Below are 17471 nucleotides of genomic sequence, written 5' to 3' on the forward strand. Positions count from 1 at the left end.
TTTTAGTTGTGTATACTAAAGGTTGACCAGTCACCAAAGTTTTAAGGATTTATTCAAGTATTATAGGCTTTATGGACAATGAACAACGAATATTGCTGTGAATAGCTCTGCAGTAGAGTTAAAGTGCTCAATCACTGGTACATATACATGTATGTATGGTCAATATGACTTGAATTAAAGCCAAATGCTAGGAAAAAACGAAAAGAAACTGACAATGAAGAAGAAACTGGATTTTCAGGAATTAAAATATATAAACTTATTAATACAGAATTTTATTTAATTGAGCCATAGACATTCCATACTGGCCCTGTCTAGAAGTTTCTGAATTATTTTTTAACACAATTTCCACTTCCTGAAAGTCCACCAGTCTCCTGACATCCTTGTCCTTGCGTATAATTGTATTGGGTAGTTTTCTAACTTTAAAGACCTGTCCTTTCTGTAATCCAAGCTCTTGACAACAAACTGTTAAAAGTTTTTCAAAAGACAAACATTCTTTGTCAATCTCCACTTCTATGAAGTCTCTTTCCTCACTGTTCGCCACTCGTACTTTGATCACAAGCTCTGACAAAAAAACCCATAAAATACTTATTTATACAATGTAATGATATTGTCAACATAATTGAAATAAGGAAAATATTGAGATTGCTATATTGGATTTGTGATATTAATTAAAATAACACTTTAATTTTGTGGCAAATCCTCGGAATATAAAATCGTGAGCACTAAATTTTGGTCGTGAATGCTGAAATTTTTTCATAGTTACATGTAGTTTACATATTTCCAAAAATTAAAAGCAAGATTTTAAAATTTGCGAGACGGGCTTCTCTCGATTTTACACGGATATTAATTCCTCGCATTTAATTAGGAATTTACAGTATTTTACCTGGGTATTTAATTCTTTGTGTTTAGAAATCTACAGTAACGATTGTTAGCAGTACACGTTATTACAAAGCAACAGCTGATGCAACAAAGAACACTTGTTTCCCTTTGTTTGTGTTTTACAATCATCAAATGGTGAAGGTTCTTGGAAAAAAAGACACCGGGTAAAGTCTCTCATCGAGTTTATATTAGCTAAATGATGATGGTGCTCTTGACAATTAATCAATGAAAAATGGACCCCCCCCCCCCCCAACCACTAACACAAACATTGGCAGTGACAATCTGGGATTTTAATAATAGTTGTCTTTTCTTTTATGCCTCTCAAGACATTGAAAACCAGTACTGTACACAAAACGGTGCAATTTCTTTTAAAAAAGCTATCACCTAATATTTACAATAAACCAAATTCAGCAAATACCAAATAAATCACTAAATTGTAGAATTGTAGAAAAAAGAAACTGATCAGCTGTTAAAATACCTTCATTACTGGAACACTGATGTTCTTGGTAGCTGGTGGGAGGTTCCCTGCTGGACTCCATGGATTTCTGGACAACGGGCTGTGTATAAGGAAAAGTAGGATTTGCTAAGTAGTTAGGTTTTATTGGGAGTTCTGTCTGCTTTGTCTCAGTATTTGCACCTGAAAAAGATGCATGTCCATGTTGTAAACTTAGGATAATATACTAGATCTATACTCTGTGCCGAGTTTTTGCTTCCACCACTTTTTGCTTGATATTTCGATAATCATAAATACCTTTGTGCTCAAACTACGTTCATCCACTAATATGAAAAATGTCCAGATTATCTGTTTTAAAACGCCCCCTCTAACGCTTCAGGTTTCAATACACATTCAAAAATAGAAAGTCTACGGAGATTTTGCATTGCATCAGCCATAAATAAGCCCAGATGATAACGTTGAAAAATTGTGCGAGGTATCCTGAGTATTTTCAAATGGAGAAAAGATGTAAACATTTCCCATTATAAATCTCCGCAGGAAATTTGTTTTCGTTCCTGTGAACTTTTATCAGTGAAAAATGATCATTGTTCAATGAAGATATCTTCAATATATTCCCTTTTATCAATTTCAACTGTATTTCTTTCACAGGTATGTGTATTTTTATAAAAAATCTTGAAAAAAGTGATGGAAGCAATAACTTGGGACAGACAATAGTAGATAACAGCGGAAGCCATAATACAATGAGCAAGGTTTTTAAAGTCTCTGACCTCCCAGCATGTTCTTGATATCGGTGTAAGAGGTCAGCTGACTTGCTGTTTCTCCTGTGTTGGTTTTGATGCACTTATCAGCTCCATGTAGAAGTAGATATGAGACTACACTGCTGTGATTTCTCTTGGCTGCCCAATGCAAAGCTGTCCTGTAAAGGAAACCAAGAATACAGAGAACTTAAATTACAAAAGCTGACAGGAAAAAATCGACATCTATAGTTGTATAACCTACAAGCTCTCTTACCATCCATTGACTTTATTTTGACTGTTAACTTTAACAGCTGATGATTCAATCAAAGTTTTTATGGATTCTATATCGCCTATACATGCTGCTTCTCTGAGTCTTTCTTCGTTGTCTTCCTCCATTTTCCTGTAGGAAACACTCCAAGCTCGATAATTTAAAGAACCAGAACGCGTTTTCAATTAGAAGTTCTCCGGTTTAATCGGCGAAAACCCCCAACAAACAACGGAAACAGGCATGTAGCAGCGTTTATGAAAGACAGACTCATCCAAAAAATAACTGACAAAAAGGGGGGGGGGTTGCAAACCATGAAATCCTAATCGGGGTGGGGAGGGGAGGGAGGGAATATGTTAAGTTAAAAAAAAAATTAGAGAGAAAACAAAAAAAACCCCCAAAATATTACCACATAGTAAAATGAAAATAAATAAAATCAATCATCAATGTATCGGGGTCTAGCGCCCCCCCCCCCTTTTGCAAACATGGACAACACTATAACAGGCACGTATCATCAGGGGGTTAGAGCACCGGCTAGCTGCAGGTCTAGCTCCCGGTCTGAAAATAAGAGCTTGAGACCTGATACGTCCTCCCGATTTTTTTTTTTTCCAGACCGGTAGCAAAGCACCGGCCAGACCTTAGATAGTCTTATACAGAGGTAGGCTTTTTATAGGTTGTGGATTCGATATCTCCAACACTTGAGGTAATATTTTTTTTCTTATCGTTTGTAAAAATACTCAGAACTACATGTAACTATAGTTAGAAATTGTGCTTTTGCAAACTTCTATTATAAAATTACCAAATTGATTAAAAAAAACACCCCAAACAAACAAACATTTTTAAAAATTGTATTAAAAAATACGATTAGACCAATAGGCATTTGCGCTATCATCATATCCCCCGATCTTGTTTCACCAGTAAGTGCTTTTTCCCCCGGAAAAATAAATTTAAAATGCATCGCGATACCCCTCCCTCCACGTATTAGGATTTAAAGGATTGACAAAAAATGGGATAAATGGGTTCAATGTCTTTTTTTTCTCTTGTCAATAAATTTTGGATGAGCATAGCCCCCCCCCCCCCCTCCCCAACCTTTAATTTGCTTCTGAGTAAGAATTTCCTTCTTCGGTTGTGTTATGGTTACCATCTTGTCTACTGCATTTATAGTGATTTCACCGAAAACGCTTGGCTAGCGAGGATGGTTGCTCTCTCTCTCTCTCTCTCTCTCTCTCTCTCTCTCTCTCTCTCTCTCTCTCTCTCTCTCTCTCTCTTGTTTCAGTACATGTACACTATGTACACACTATTTACATACTTTACGTACTTACTTACGTACTTTACTTTTCTAAGAAGTTTTTATGTAAATAAGGGAATGTATACTTTTACATTCACTTACATAGTTATACAATTCTAACATATTGAAAAGAATTTACACGATAGGAAATGACTGTTATGAGCGTGGCCAACCGAGTATCTAAAGATAACTCAGCGCTAAGAACGTTTTGTGAAACAGATATGAAAAATCTTAGGAACTCCCTCAGTTATAATTTAGGTATATCTTAAGTTCTATCTTGGGAAATCTAACCCTAACCCTAACCCCCTTAGGAAATGTTGGTAAAACGGGCTCCTGGCCTCGATAAAGTACATTCGATTTTATCTTGCTACTTCCTCATCACGTTCTGTTTTTCGAGAATCGACTCTCCTTAACCATTATATCTACACAGAAAATGCCCCGATTACTTATTTTTCTTAATAATTTTTCAGCTATAAACTGTTTATTTTGGTTTAATTTTGAACGATGGTGAAAAAACATGTTTTTGTTTCCTATAGATCTAAAAGTCTCTTCTATTCTTAAATTACAATGGTTAGTTCAATTTCGTAACACAGATAAAGAATTTTAATTTATTTTTTTAAGCTAGGAAAGTAATGCATTATCATGAATATTGATGAATTTTGTACACGATTTTGTATATGCTAAACAATTGTTGATTTTAAGTATATTCATGTATTATGATTGTAATACTTTTGTCATTCACGATACCCGTACCTTTGAATGAATAGGATTCTACACATACAAACTAAAAATAGACCTCAGGCCTAGGGAAAACAAGTCTATACACATGCTCACTTGATTGTGTTTTCTGATGTCTGTACTCCTATAAAGGACCATTTCATGCTTTACTTTAAATTATATCCTTTCCATTATGAAACATAACAATTATGAAGGTGTACACACCCCCACCCATTTCTGTATAGTAGTTTTAAATTAGCGGCCGATATCACGAGATCGATTGATATTTAACATTAAGGTACTACTTTCCTAGCAAGAAAATAAATATTTATCATTGTTTCAAATTTATATCTTTGTTACGTGATCGAATTGAGCATTGTTATTTACAGTCTAAAGGTGACATTTACATGTAATCAAACACATTTATTTTCCCCTTCAATCAAAACTGACGCAAATAGCGTGTACATGTAGTTTATCTTTTTTCCCTACTGTTTCATCCGTCTGTAGCCGAAAGAACCATATCAACAAGAGCTTGGACTTTGGGTAGTTGTCAAACAGCAATGTGACGTAGGCCTGTCTATTTCATTGCCGACCACTCAGTCATGGCTCTTTGAAATCAACACGATTTGCCTGGTTTTTGAGCGAAAACTACGCAATCGGTGCATATTTCGCTTGAAACTGCATCATTTTTAACTTATTTTGACGCAAGAAATAGATAGCTACGTCCTACTGATCATGAAAGTCCAAGGTCTTGTTAAAAATGGTTCTATTTTACAAATCATATATATTCTGACGACTCGATTACCGTGAATTTGAGATCTGCCAAATAGTTTCGAGGTGTTTGAAACCACTAAACGCTTAGATATGGTGTTCCGATGGGGCCACTTCGACATTCTCACTTTCGCCTTTAGGTCGAAGATGCGAGAGTGCGACGGCGAAGGAGCGAAAGTGCGAAGATGCGACAGCGAAGCGCAAAGATGCGATGGCGAAAGTGCGAAGATGCGAAAGCGAAGGAGCGATACTACTATCGCTCCTTCGCCTTCGCAACTTCGCCTTATTTGATAGCATTCAGAAAGTATCGGTCGATTACATAGAATTTGATGCAGGCACCGCACTCGCAAAGGTTTTCCGACTAATCCATTTTATTATTGGTACGCATGCGCTAGGCCATTGTGCTTACTATAATTGTTTATAAATATTTTAATGTGTATGTGTGACATATATGTTTACCAGTGCTGGCTATTCCTAATCATTATATACTCCACATAAAATGTATTGTCCGCCATAATGTATACATATGCACTTCCAGACTCCTGTCACTTACCAGCTGTCTGTTTACCTTGGATCAAACACAATAAACATTCTAATTTCATTATATGCGACACTCCTTGCTCATGTATGGATCTACAGGGGAGAGGGGGTCCGCCCTCCCCCCCCCCCCCCCCGGAAAATTCAATATTAACAACTTCACACATGCAGTAAAGGGGGAGAGAGGGCCCGGATCCCATCTCCCCGGAAAATTTAATTTTATTAATTTTTAACAATAAAATCTCAATAATATGTCTCGGAACCCCCCCCCCCCCCCCCGACAAATATAATTATTCATCGACCCCCCCCCCCCCCCCCCCATAGAAAAAGTTATGGATTTGCGCAGGCTGTTGAAAAGAAATTCAAAAAAGTTCATCGTCTGCCTCAGATGTCTTTTTATACAGCTAAAATTGTCTTTAAACGACAGAGAGCTCCCCAATTACAAAAAGGGGAAGGCGAAAGCGCGAATATGCGAATTCGAGAGTGCGAAGTTGTGATGGCGAAGGAGAGATAGTAGTATTGCTTCTTCGCATTCGCACTTCTCACTTTCGCCTTCGCATCTTCGCGCTTCGCCGTCGCATCTTCGCACTTTTGCTCCTTCGCCGTCGCACCTTCGCACTTTCGCTTTCGCAACTTCGCACTCTCGCACCTCGACCTAAAGGCAAAAGTGCGAAGGTCGAAGTGGCCCCATCGGAACACCATACTTAGAGCATTCGGATTATTTATCAACACAAAGTTTGACTATAGCTGTCTTGCATGCGATACATATATTTTTTAAATATTTGTTGTAAAAACTCCTTCATAATCTACCTTACTTTTGGCGACCCCCCGTGTTAGGTATACGGTGACGTCAGGTTGCAGCTTTCCAACCTGCAGTAATTACATGTAGATCTAAACACGGGTGATTTGCGAATTTAGGTCTGGATCTTTTTATCGAATGACGAGGACTTTTATCTCAGGCCTACAAAGAAATGAAAATGAACTATTGTTCTGGAGAAATTAAACTTGAGGATCATTAATTGAATTTCGAATAATTTTAACATGAGCCTCGACTCGGAATGGCGGGGTTCCTGGTGGCATGAGCGTAGACATGGTAACAACAATCGAACAAAAAGATTCAAAACTCCGAGGAGCAAGGATTTGGCTTTGAAGTTGAAGAAGATGAAATTTTAAGCTTTGATAGAGAGTAAACAAATCGAAAAAAATACCTGTTGCTCATATAACATTTGAATGAAACTTGGCGGCGTGAACGCGAAGCGTCATAACTTCATACCAGAAATCGAAACCATGCACGCTTTTACTTATGACGCTTAAAATCATTATGAGAGTAAAAAGACGATATAAAATATCATGCAGAAATACCTTTTTAAATTAGCTGTTGCATTTTTGGGAGTTGATTTTAATCAACTTTCATATGCAGTTACTCTGGCAAACCGAAAGTGAAACAGAGTTGCACAAAACATCACCGCTGACAAGACTTAGTTCTTGAAAATGATAGAAAAATTCGATGTAATGTATGCTGAAGCATTGTTTTTCAAGGAAACTTATCTATAAACACTTTGAAAATAGTAAGATTTTATATAATACGAACAATTTAGATATTTGTGTAGTCTCATGTGTTCCTACGCCAGAGTTTAATAAAATCTCGTTCAACCAGACGCTCGACTGTCTCCGTAAATCTCCGACAAGCAGAGAGGCTCTCTTGCTTGTCGGAGATTAATAGAGACAGTCGAGCGTCTAGTTGAACAAGACTAGAGTTCGATATCAATAGTGCTTAGATCCATACGATTTTTAGAATTGTTTCGATTTCTAATACATAGTTTGAATTATATCATTAAATATTACACAACATGATTCATATGGGGTTTCTCGAAATTCTTGTCGGAAAAGTGTAAGAATTCATATAATAAAAAAGTGCGTAATTCAAATACAGACTAGAAACTAATTGCCATGCAAGAGAAGTTAATTTTAAAATAAATGATAATCGATAAAATCAACTCCCGTCAGTACTTCAGTACTTTGATTAAGATATTTACGTGATCATGAAATACAACACCACGTATAACACAACATGCGGGGTGTATATATTGTACACGGGGTGTAGGCTTCCGAAGCGAGAAAACGGCGTCGAAGGTACGATATTTGTCCAATTTATTAACTAAAGGACTTATTTTGCCAAAAAGAGTACGCTTACGGAAGAAAGCATGAATTAAGGAATACCTAGACACGTTTTATTCCACTGTACATGTTCTAGTTTTCTCAAACACCTCAACACAATTCCGACAGTCAGGTTGAGTTTGACCCTGACGTACGTTAATGATCAAATATCTGCACAAAGGTTCCGTTTATCATCACTGTTTTGTTATTAACAATTACATACCATCAGTGTTTGATTATTATAATACATAAATTTTCTGTGAATAAAATCAATCGCAAATAGAAATATTTGCGAAAAAGTGATGTTGTACACGGGGTGTATACAACGTGTTGTACAAGGGGTGTATACAATCGCTTTTTCTTGCAGAGATTAGTGCATAATATCAATGGAAAATGTTTAATGCTCATTTATTTGGAGTTGATTTTAATCAACTCTCCTATGCAGTTACTCAGGCAAACCGAAAATGAAACAGTGTTTGGACCTAAGCACAAATCAACACCGCTGACAATATTAAGTTCTAATCAATAAATTCGATGTAATGAGTTCTTAAGCATTGTTCTAAAAAAGTCAAGGAAACTCATTTATAGATACCTTGTAAATAGTCATATTTTAAATGGTACAAACAATTTAGATATTTTTTGAAGTCGTACATTTTATGTATTCCTACGCCAGAGTTCAATATAGTCTCGTTCAACCAGACGCTCGACTGTCTCCGTAAATCCCCGACAAGCATAAAGTCTCTCTTGCTTGTCGGAGATGAACGGATACAGTTGAACGAGAGTAGAGTTCAATTTTGTTTGGATCCATACAATTTCTCATAAGTATTTCGATTACTAATACGTAGTTTGATGGAATAATTCTTTGAATATTACACAACATGATTGATATTGGATTTTCACGAAATTCCTGTAGGATTCATATTATAAAATTGTGCGTAATTCAAATACTTATAGGAATTTACCTGCCATGCAAAATAACATATCATTGATTTTAAAATGAATAACAATCGATAAAATCAACTCCCGTCAGTACTTCAGTACTTTGATTTTGATAATGTAGCTCTTTGTATTGTCTTGGATTCTAGATTATCATGTATAGGCAGTGGCGTAGCTACCATGTATGCTTATATGCCTGGGCATGCACATCATTTGGAAAAAAAGGAAGAAACTCAGTTAAAATAATAAAGGACATTTTAAAAAAAAAAAAAAATTCAAGTATTAAGGTCCATACTTAGTTATTCCATCAACCCGTCAACCGGTCATCGACAAAGGACTAAGTGCGGTTTTATGCAATTTTTGCCCCCCAAAATCAAAGTTTTAGAAAGAGCTTTAAAATTACGTGAAAGATAGTTAAAATCATATTGGAAATAAAGGTGTAAAAGGTTATTAACACAGTGACGTCATTATGTAGAAATGACGTCATGAATATTGCATTATTTTGATAAATTGATGTTTTGTAGCAAAATATGGGTGTTTTCCGATGGTTTTTCGACTGGGAAACATCGAGCGCAGGCTTGCTCAAGTACCATTTTTTAGTATAATATGTTTAACTATCTGAAGAAAAACATATGTTCAAATCGCACTTGAGCAGACCTGCGCTCTATACTTCCGAATGCAAAATATAGAGCAAAAATGAGAATATCTTCATTTGTTTGCAAATTTGCGGGAATTAGGTCATTTAGGTGACGTCATAGATAAACAGGGAGTGAGCAATGATGACTAAAATCATTATTAAAGTTATAGGCATCCTCTTTACAATGATTGATGAAGATTTCATTTTTATACGATACTATATAAAAATTGGTTGAAATCGGGGGCAGATATTTGACCATACCGCACATAGTCCTTTATCAATGCTTAACAAAGACGTCCTAAGTACCAATTAAATACGCAATGTGGTGTCTTAGGGTACCATATTAAAGAAACAGTACAAAATGCGTTTACCTAATAAAGCAAAGATTTATTTTGCATTTGAACTTAGTTTTACACATCATTTTAAATTTCCCCAATAGAATATCACAGGTTTATTGAGATATTGATTTAATTTACCATAAACTAGGTGAAAATGAACTTAGGAATAAAAGCTTTAAGTGGGTCAAAAACAAACGTCAAAAGTTTTTTCTTCTTTTAGCGTTTAATAAGTTTTGTGATTTTATTTTATGCCTAAATTATACCCCAAACAATTTGAACTGCTTAAAAATATGCTTAAATAGTGAGTATTCCTTTCAATTTCTGCGATGGTCTTTAGTGTTAAAAATCGTCAGAATCCATGAGCTTTCGAGGCCTTCGACCCCTGGCCCCCACAAGGGTTCGCCCTGGACCCACGGGGGGCCTCCTGGCGGCCCCCAGACCCCCTGCCATTTTAAGCATGCACTTCGTTTCTGGTCTAGCTACGCCACTGATAGAGCTTGGTTAGCACAACACACGGTAGGTACAGACTTTCAACAGTGTATATTGATAAATCTTTTGATCAAATGTTTTTAATTAGTCCAAAACTGATTTGTACATGGAGACAGATTTAAATTGATCATACAGAGAAAGTTCATAAAGAAGAATCCTTTACATGCGAATTTTGCTCAAAGTCATTATTTAAAACACAGATCGTCTTTGTATAGACACCTGAATGATCACAAAAATGAACTGTTTACATGTAAATCAATGCCCAAAATACTAAGTATTTGCCAGGCGACATTATTTGAATCTTCATATTAGAAATGTCCATACAGAGCCAAGAAACCTCCTCTGTCCCCATTGTGGTCGAGCATTCCACACTTCATGTGCATTGTCAAACCATATAAGGTTTATGCATAAGGGTGGGGGTAATGAATGTAGAATATGTGAACGTAAATTCAAAGACAATTACGGTTTAAAACGGCATTTGTCTTCTCATGAAGAAAAGGCACAGCACTGCTCCATTTGCAATAAAAACTTTAAAAAATTATAAAAACATTCGAAACATTGCACAAAGGAGAAATCAGATCAGACGTATTCGTGCCATCATTTCGACAAAAAATATGTATTGAGAAGATGCCTGAAAGTGCACATTAAAAAAAAAACCCATGAATCCACTTTTGAAGGAGTGCACTGATGCTTTTTACTAGAAGGTGTGTATTGCAGTGCAAGTTACATGAATCAGTAAGTAATGCATATTTGTTTTTAGTTGCCTTGAAAGATATGCGCTTTGGTTTATTAAGCCAGAGTCTTCTCTTTTTTCGAGACATTTGTATACATGTTTTCTGAAACATAAATATTAAAAAGTAAACTTACAAGGTGTAAAATATAACGTTTTAATTTTTATTCATATCCATATATTTCTTGTTTATAAATAGTGATACATAATATCGTCCTCTTCTATTTTTAATTGATCAATCGTATCAATGATGGAAGTGATAGACATAATAAATATGATAAAACCAACATATGTTATCTGTTAAAGATTATGAACTGCTTTTTAGACGGTGGCTTTAAATAGCCACGGTCTATTGCTACGGTCCTGACCGGAAGAGTATTTCTCACGGGGACCCTAACGGATAACGAACGATAACTCTGTTAGGTACATGTATGCAGTGTTTCATACAGAAAATGTTTTATCTACGTGTCGATTTCAGTATGAGAACTAATTTTAATCTTATCAGATATTTTAAGCATTAAAGCTGCTAATTATTTTGTACATACATTTAAATAATGTATGAAATTGTGTTTTCCGTTACCCCGTCTGTTAACACGGTATTAATAATTTAAGCACCAACTGCCATTTTTGACGTTTAACTCTGTATCAGGATTGCATAAACTATATCACTACGATAATTGGTCACAGTTGGTCACAATAATTGCTTCTTGTTTTTTTTATGATATAGATAATTGTCAGAAATACACTATTTAAACTGGTTTGCCATTTCATATTTCAGCAATTATGCTTCATCGATAAATTCAGCCATTTTCAACGCATTAGTTTTAGTTGAGCAGTATATTTTTTTGTTGTAGCTTATTCCAAAGAATTCACAACAGATACTGACAATGAATATTACATAAATTACATTTTATTGAACTTCAACCGATCAACAGTTTCTTCTACAAGTGTGCACGTGTTTTCAAACACACAAAAAACTTTAAATTTACGATACATAAATGTGTTTAATTTTCAACTGACCTGTCATTTACAATGTACCTTATTTTGTACCTCACTCAGTCTGTAGAAACATTAATTTTATACACGCACCTCGATATTCATCAGACAATATTTACTGCAGATGTTGACGCTTTACTTGCTGCTGACTTTCTCTCAAACATGCTAATCGACGTCGGATTGTAAAATTCACGTGCAAATCGAGTCGCCATTTTAAATGTATATAAACTACATTTTACGATGTTTCAAAGATTTTTAGTTCAGATTTTTTTTTACATATACGTCTTATGGATTTCACGGCGTGTCAGCCCGTGTATCTGTAATTTGCAGCAAACGCTAGCTTTTTTGTGAGAAAAAAACATGCGATATTCCATATACATTTATGGTACATTGTGAACGGTAATGTAAGATATAATAATTTTGTTAACGAAACAGTTTCTGTCGAATATTTTCACAATGAACTGAATAACGCAATTCGATGAGCGAAGTACAAATAGTTACTTCAATTCATATGCGCCCGTCCCTGCTAAATGTATTAGAGAATATTTTCTTTGGTTTGGGGGCATTTTTTCACTAACAGATAACATTATTTACATTTGTACGTAAACATCGCCCCGTTTGTTCTCAAATAATTTTTAACTCGCGAGTACAAGTCTATTATGAACTTTCTTCGACATTTGTATCCAAGTGTTAGCATCATTTTGTCAACATGCATTAACAAATAGGCGGGCCTATATAAATGCGCCAGTTTGTAGCGACTCGCAATTGAAATACATACCGGTTAGACAGTGTCATCACTTAACGCAATGCTACATCGGCCGTAGCGTATATACATCCATGCTATATTTGCGATAGATAATGAAACATGAAGGCAAAAAATGTGCTTCATAGATGACTGTAGAATTCTGCTGAGCTACATAAAATATAGCTTCCCGAAAATATTGCCGGGATTTGCGAACCCTAGATCTATTGTCTAGTACATGCAAAGAATAAAATTAAAGAGAATGAGTGAATAAGGCGTGTAAAATGCCCATATGAGGAATGATTAGATACGGCAAAATCAAAATATCATTAAATCTGATACTTTTTAAAAAAATAATCAAAAACAATGTATATTTAACGTAACATCGGTTTGTAATCTTTAAATATTTTGAATACTTGCAATATATTGATTTAAACTGGCGTATGAATGTCAAAACCTCCTAATAGTGTAATATTTATAACTTCAATGCATTTTCTTTCATAGAGTGGGTCTGAGCTCAATATTTTTTTTTACAGTCTAAATGTGGTTTAATGGATTTTAAACCGATTTTACTAAAAAAAAATGTGGAGAGATGACCCACTACAGTTCAAAAATGTCATTTTGTAGCTCAACAATTGAACGTTTTAGAAATATAATACAAGTCCGTAAATTTGTGGTCATAGTCTCATATAGCATTTAAACAACTCACTTTGTTGTGAATGAAATGGCTCAGTGGTTAGAGCACCAGCCATAAGGAAACTTTATAGAACTTGGGTTTTTAGGTTGTGGGTTCTATACCACCAAAACTTAAAGATTTATTATTTTTTTCTTATCTTTTTGAAATATTTCAAACTGAATATAGTTAGAAATTACCATTTTGTAAACTTGTATAATAACAAATCAAATATATTTAAGGTAGTCCTATACTCGGCACTAAATGTGCTCAATCATTAAAAGCTTAGCTTTAAATGATAAATATACACTCTAGCAATACATATACAAAAGAAAATATGTATGTTTACATGCTAGTTTGTTTGCTATCACCTCTCAGACGGGTGTACCCCCTTTCGAAAATTATTGACAATTATGAAATTTGCCAGACGTCCGATTTTCCTAAAAATAATTACCAATTTTGGGAAAATTAAAACTGAACATACAAAATAGAGTATAAATATTTATTTAAGCCATATCTCATCAATAATTTTGCGCAAATTTTTGTAAGTAAGTACGCTTTATGGACCTGATGTATCAAAATAGAATACAAAAAATGCAATGCTAGTATCGCGTTTGGTAATTTTTTTTACTATTTTATGGACTCAAACTTAAATTCATGGTGTTTATTCTATAGATTGACATCTTAGAAAAAAGATTTGGTAAAATAAATTATATGTTGACGGATTACTTTTCACGCTATAAGCTCTAAACCAAGTGGACCCTGACGAAAAAATCCGTAAAAATCACATTTTGCTACTTTCCTGCCTAGATCTGTCAACAATGTTAGATATCATTTAAACATTAATTAATTGACGATTGATTAAAATCGAAATAGCTTCTCTCTCTAAATTTAAACCGGTTTTAGTAAAAGAAAAAGAAAAATTCGGGGGGGGGGGGGGGTCAAAACAAAGAAGATATAAGCATACCTGAGATCCTGGTTAATCAGAAACTTCGTTTTTCATTTTACTTTAACAGAATCGAGTTTCTCAACATTAATCATTTCTATCTCTCATAGAATACATATATTACCGTTCTAATTGCTTATTATTGACATTGTTTACAACAGCGATGTAGAGCAAAATCAATACCGGGTATCAAAAACGCTTTGTAAAAGTCGAACCAATATTATAAAATCCGTATTATGACGTAGTGCGATACTCGGACTACTTTAATTGAAAAAATGCTAAATTTGAAATTGTATTTTACGACTAAACCAAATGGGCAGTTGCACCATCTTATTCCCCCATCTTCTTTATATACACAGCTGTACGGTCAGAAAAACGTGCGTTCAACTTGAATTTTGTTTGTTTGGTGTTTTTAAAAAATTATTTTGTATAATTAATCAATATTTGTTGTAAGTTTACTAGAAAAGTTTAATGTAGCAAGTAATTTATGCGGGTTAAAGTGTACTGAGAAGCGATAAAATATAGCATGTGACTTTCCCGAATTCATTCAAATGATTTGAATAAATCTATTGCTAAATGCAATAGAACAAATGTTTACAACGTTGATTAATGAAACTGCCGCGACTGAATGTTGTATGATATTTTTAAAATTTTCATTCACTTTCGTTGTGAGCAAATGGAAATAATCCACTAAAGTCGAAGATAAAATATTGATTTACTCTTCTGTTTCATGATGACGTGCATTCCAAAAGCAATACCAATGTTATCAAACAGGTTCTTGTAAACCCATTCCGTTTTCTTTACACCTAAATGTATTAACTGACTATGAGGAAAAAATCAAATGTGATGGTCCACAAGACTGCAACTTTTTCCCCGTGAAGGGAATTGAGGGAAAATGCTGTCGAGAGGGACAAATAACATACTGTATGTATGCCCAAATAGTTAGTAAAAATAAGTATTTTATCTTGCCAAAGCTTTATTTGTTCTCGTTACTTGAGAAATCTACAATATATTTAAAGCACAATAGTCGAATCCACACTTTTCAAAAGTTGTTCCCCTTTGCGGGGTCAACCCAAAGGTCAAAAGGGAAAAAACCAAAATTCCCCTTCTTCAAACAATCAAATATTTGGGCGAACTGTGATAAAATCTCTTTGGATTTGATTTATTCATTCAATATGCGGTGGCAACCCACAAATTTAATGAGTTATTCAAACGAGGTTTTAATGTCAACCGATATAGATGCAAACATATTGATACAAAATATAGATACAAACTTCTATACGACAAAGACTACTGTGATAAATCTTTGGGTTTTCCCCCAAAAGATGACGACCAAGAGACAGCATTTGTAAAGTGTAGATTGAGATCACAGCTACGATTTCCACAGAATTATCCATGTAGGAAACTCACGACCAGTTGTGCGAGTAAACGTTAAGTATTAGTGCATGTATGCGATACTGGCCGCGGTTTTCGACAAAAATAATTATCATTCATCACTCATTGTTACATGTAATATGCCACTTTCAAACGACGCCACCGTCTAACAGTACTTTCAGTACTTTGATTAAGATTTGTCAAGACTCTAGAATGTCGTTAATTTGTTATAAAAACCGAATGTATACACCCCTTGTACAACACGTTGTATACACCCCGTGTACAACATCACTTTTTCGCAAATATTTCTGTATTCGATTGATTTTATTCACAAAAAATTTATGAATAATCAAACACTGATGGTAAGTAATTGTTAATAACAAAACAGTGATGATAAACGGAACCTTTGTGCAGATATTTGATCATTAACATACGTCAGGGTTAAACTCACCCTGACTGTCGGAATTGTGTTGAGGTGTTTGAGAAAACTAGAACATGTTCAATGGAATAAAACGCGTCTATATATTCTTTAATTCATGCTTTCTTCCGTAAGCATACTCTTTTTGACTAGTGCATAATATCAATGGAAAATGTTTAATGCTTATTATTTTGATAATGTAGCTCTTTATATTGTCTTGGATCATTCTAGATTATCATGTATAGAGCTTGGTTATCACTGGCGTCGGAAGCAAATTGAAAGTGGGGGGGGGGGGGGGGGGGGGCTATACTAATCCTCAGAAATATTGAGGAAAAAAAACTAATTCCCAAAATCATGGAAATCCTAATCCGTGGGGGGGGGGGGGGGGGAGAGGGGGGCTAGGTATGCCTATGACCCCAATCTTTCAAGGTAAATTTAGGAACTATTAACTTTGTTGCGAGAAAAAGTGGGGGGGGGGGGGGGCTGAACCCTCTATGATGCTATGTCCCTGATGGTTACGTCTAACTTGGCAAAAAGCCCCCCCCCCCCCCCCCCCCTAGGCCCCCCCCCTCCCCGGTTCCGACGCCTATGGTTAGCACAACACACGGTACAGACTTTCAACAGTGTATATTGATAAATTAAATCTTTTGATCAAATGTTTTAAATTAGTCCAAAACTACTTTGTAGATGGAGATAGAAATCGACCATACAGAGAAGGTTCATGATGAAGAAGAATCCTTTATATATGCGAATTTTGCTCAGTCATTTAAACACATATCGTCCTTAAATTGTATAAACACCTGAATGATCACAAAAATGAACTGTTTAAATGCAATCAATGCCCCAAAATATTTGCCACGCGACATTACTTGAATCTTCATATTAGAAATGTCCATACAGAGCCAAGAAACCTCCTCTGTCCCCATTGTGGTCGAGCATACCACACTTCATGTGCATTGTCAAACCATATAAGATTTAAGCATAAGGGGTGGGGTAAATGAATGTAGCATATGTGAACGTAAATTCAAAGAAAATAACGGTTTAAAACGGCATTTGTCTTCTCATGAAGAAAAGGCACTGCTCCATTTACAATAAAAACTTTAAAAAATTATAAAAACATTCGAAACATTGCACAAAGGAGAAATCAGAACAGAGGTATTCGTGCCATCATTGCGACAAAAATATGTATTGAGAAGATATCTGAAAGTGCACATTAAAAAAAAAAAAAACCATGAAACCACTTTTGAAGGAGTGCACTGATGCTTTTTACTAGAAGGTGTGTATTGCAGTGCAAGTTACGTGAATCAGTAAGTAATGCATATTTGTTTTTAGTTGCCTTGAAAGATATGCGCTTTGGTTTATTAAGCCAGAGTCTTCTCTTTTTTCG

At 35.1% G+C, this 17471-nt stretch overlaps 2 protein-coding genes across 3 annotated transcripts in view; both read right to left on the bottom strand.

The window, feature by feature from the left end:
• The window catches only part of LOC128167458 (proteoglycan Cow-like), a 129092-nt gene that overhangs the window by 24904 nt on the left and 86717 nt on the right, over positions 1-17471 (bottom strand). The window lies entirely within an intron of this gene.
• On the bottom strand, positions 36-2502 carry LOC128167461 (ankyrin repeat domain-containing protein 40-like). The gene is made up of 4 exons (XM_052833194.1): positions 2345-2502; positions 2101-2249; positions 1358-1516; positions 36-561 (listed from the first exon to the last, which is right to left on the bottom strand). Exons 1-4 carry the CDS (start codon positions 2464-2466, stop codon positions 260-262), a joined length of 732 nt encoding a protein of 243 aa, XP_052689154.1. The 5' UTR covers positions 2467-2502; the 3' UTR covers positions 36-259.

The sequence above is a fragment of the Crassostrea angulata genome, chromosome 10 (assembly GCF_025612915.1).
Source record: "Crassostrea angulata isolate pt1a10 chromosome 10, ASM2561291v2, whole genome shotgun sequence".
Classification (NCBI taxonomy): Eukaryota; Metazoa; Mollusca; class Bivalvia; order Ostreida; family Ostreidae; genus Magallana; species Magallana angulata.

Bases quoted from the DNA above. Each gene is read 5' to 3' on its own strand.
- LOC128167461 (XM_052833194.1), bottom strand. From the start codon at position 2,466: ATGGAGGAAGACAACGAAGAAAGACTCAGAGAAGCAGCATGTATAGGC. The intron at 2,250-2,344 runs GTAAGAGAGCTT...TTTCCTTTACAG, and splicing joins CAAAATAAAGTCAATGGATG to GACAGCTTTGCATTGGGCAG. The intron at 1,517-2,100 runs GTCAGAGACTTT...CATCTTTTTCAG, and splicing joins TATCAAGAACATGCTGGGAG to GTGCAAATACTGAGACAAAG.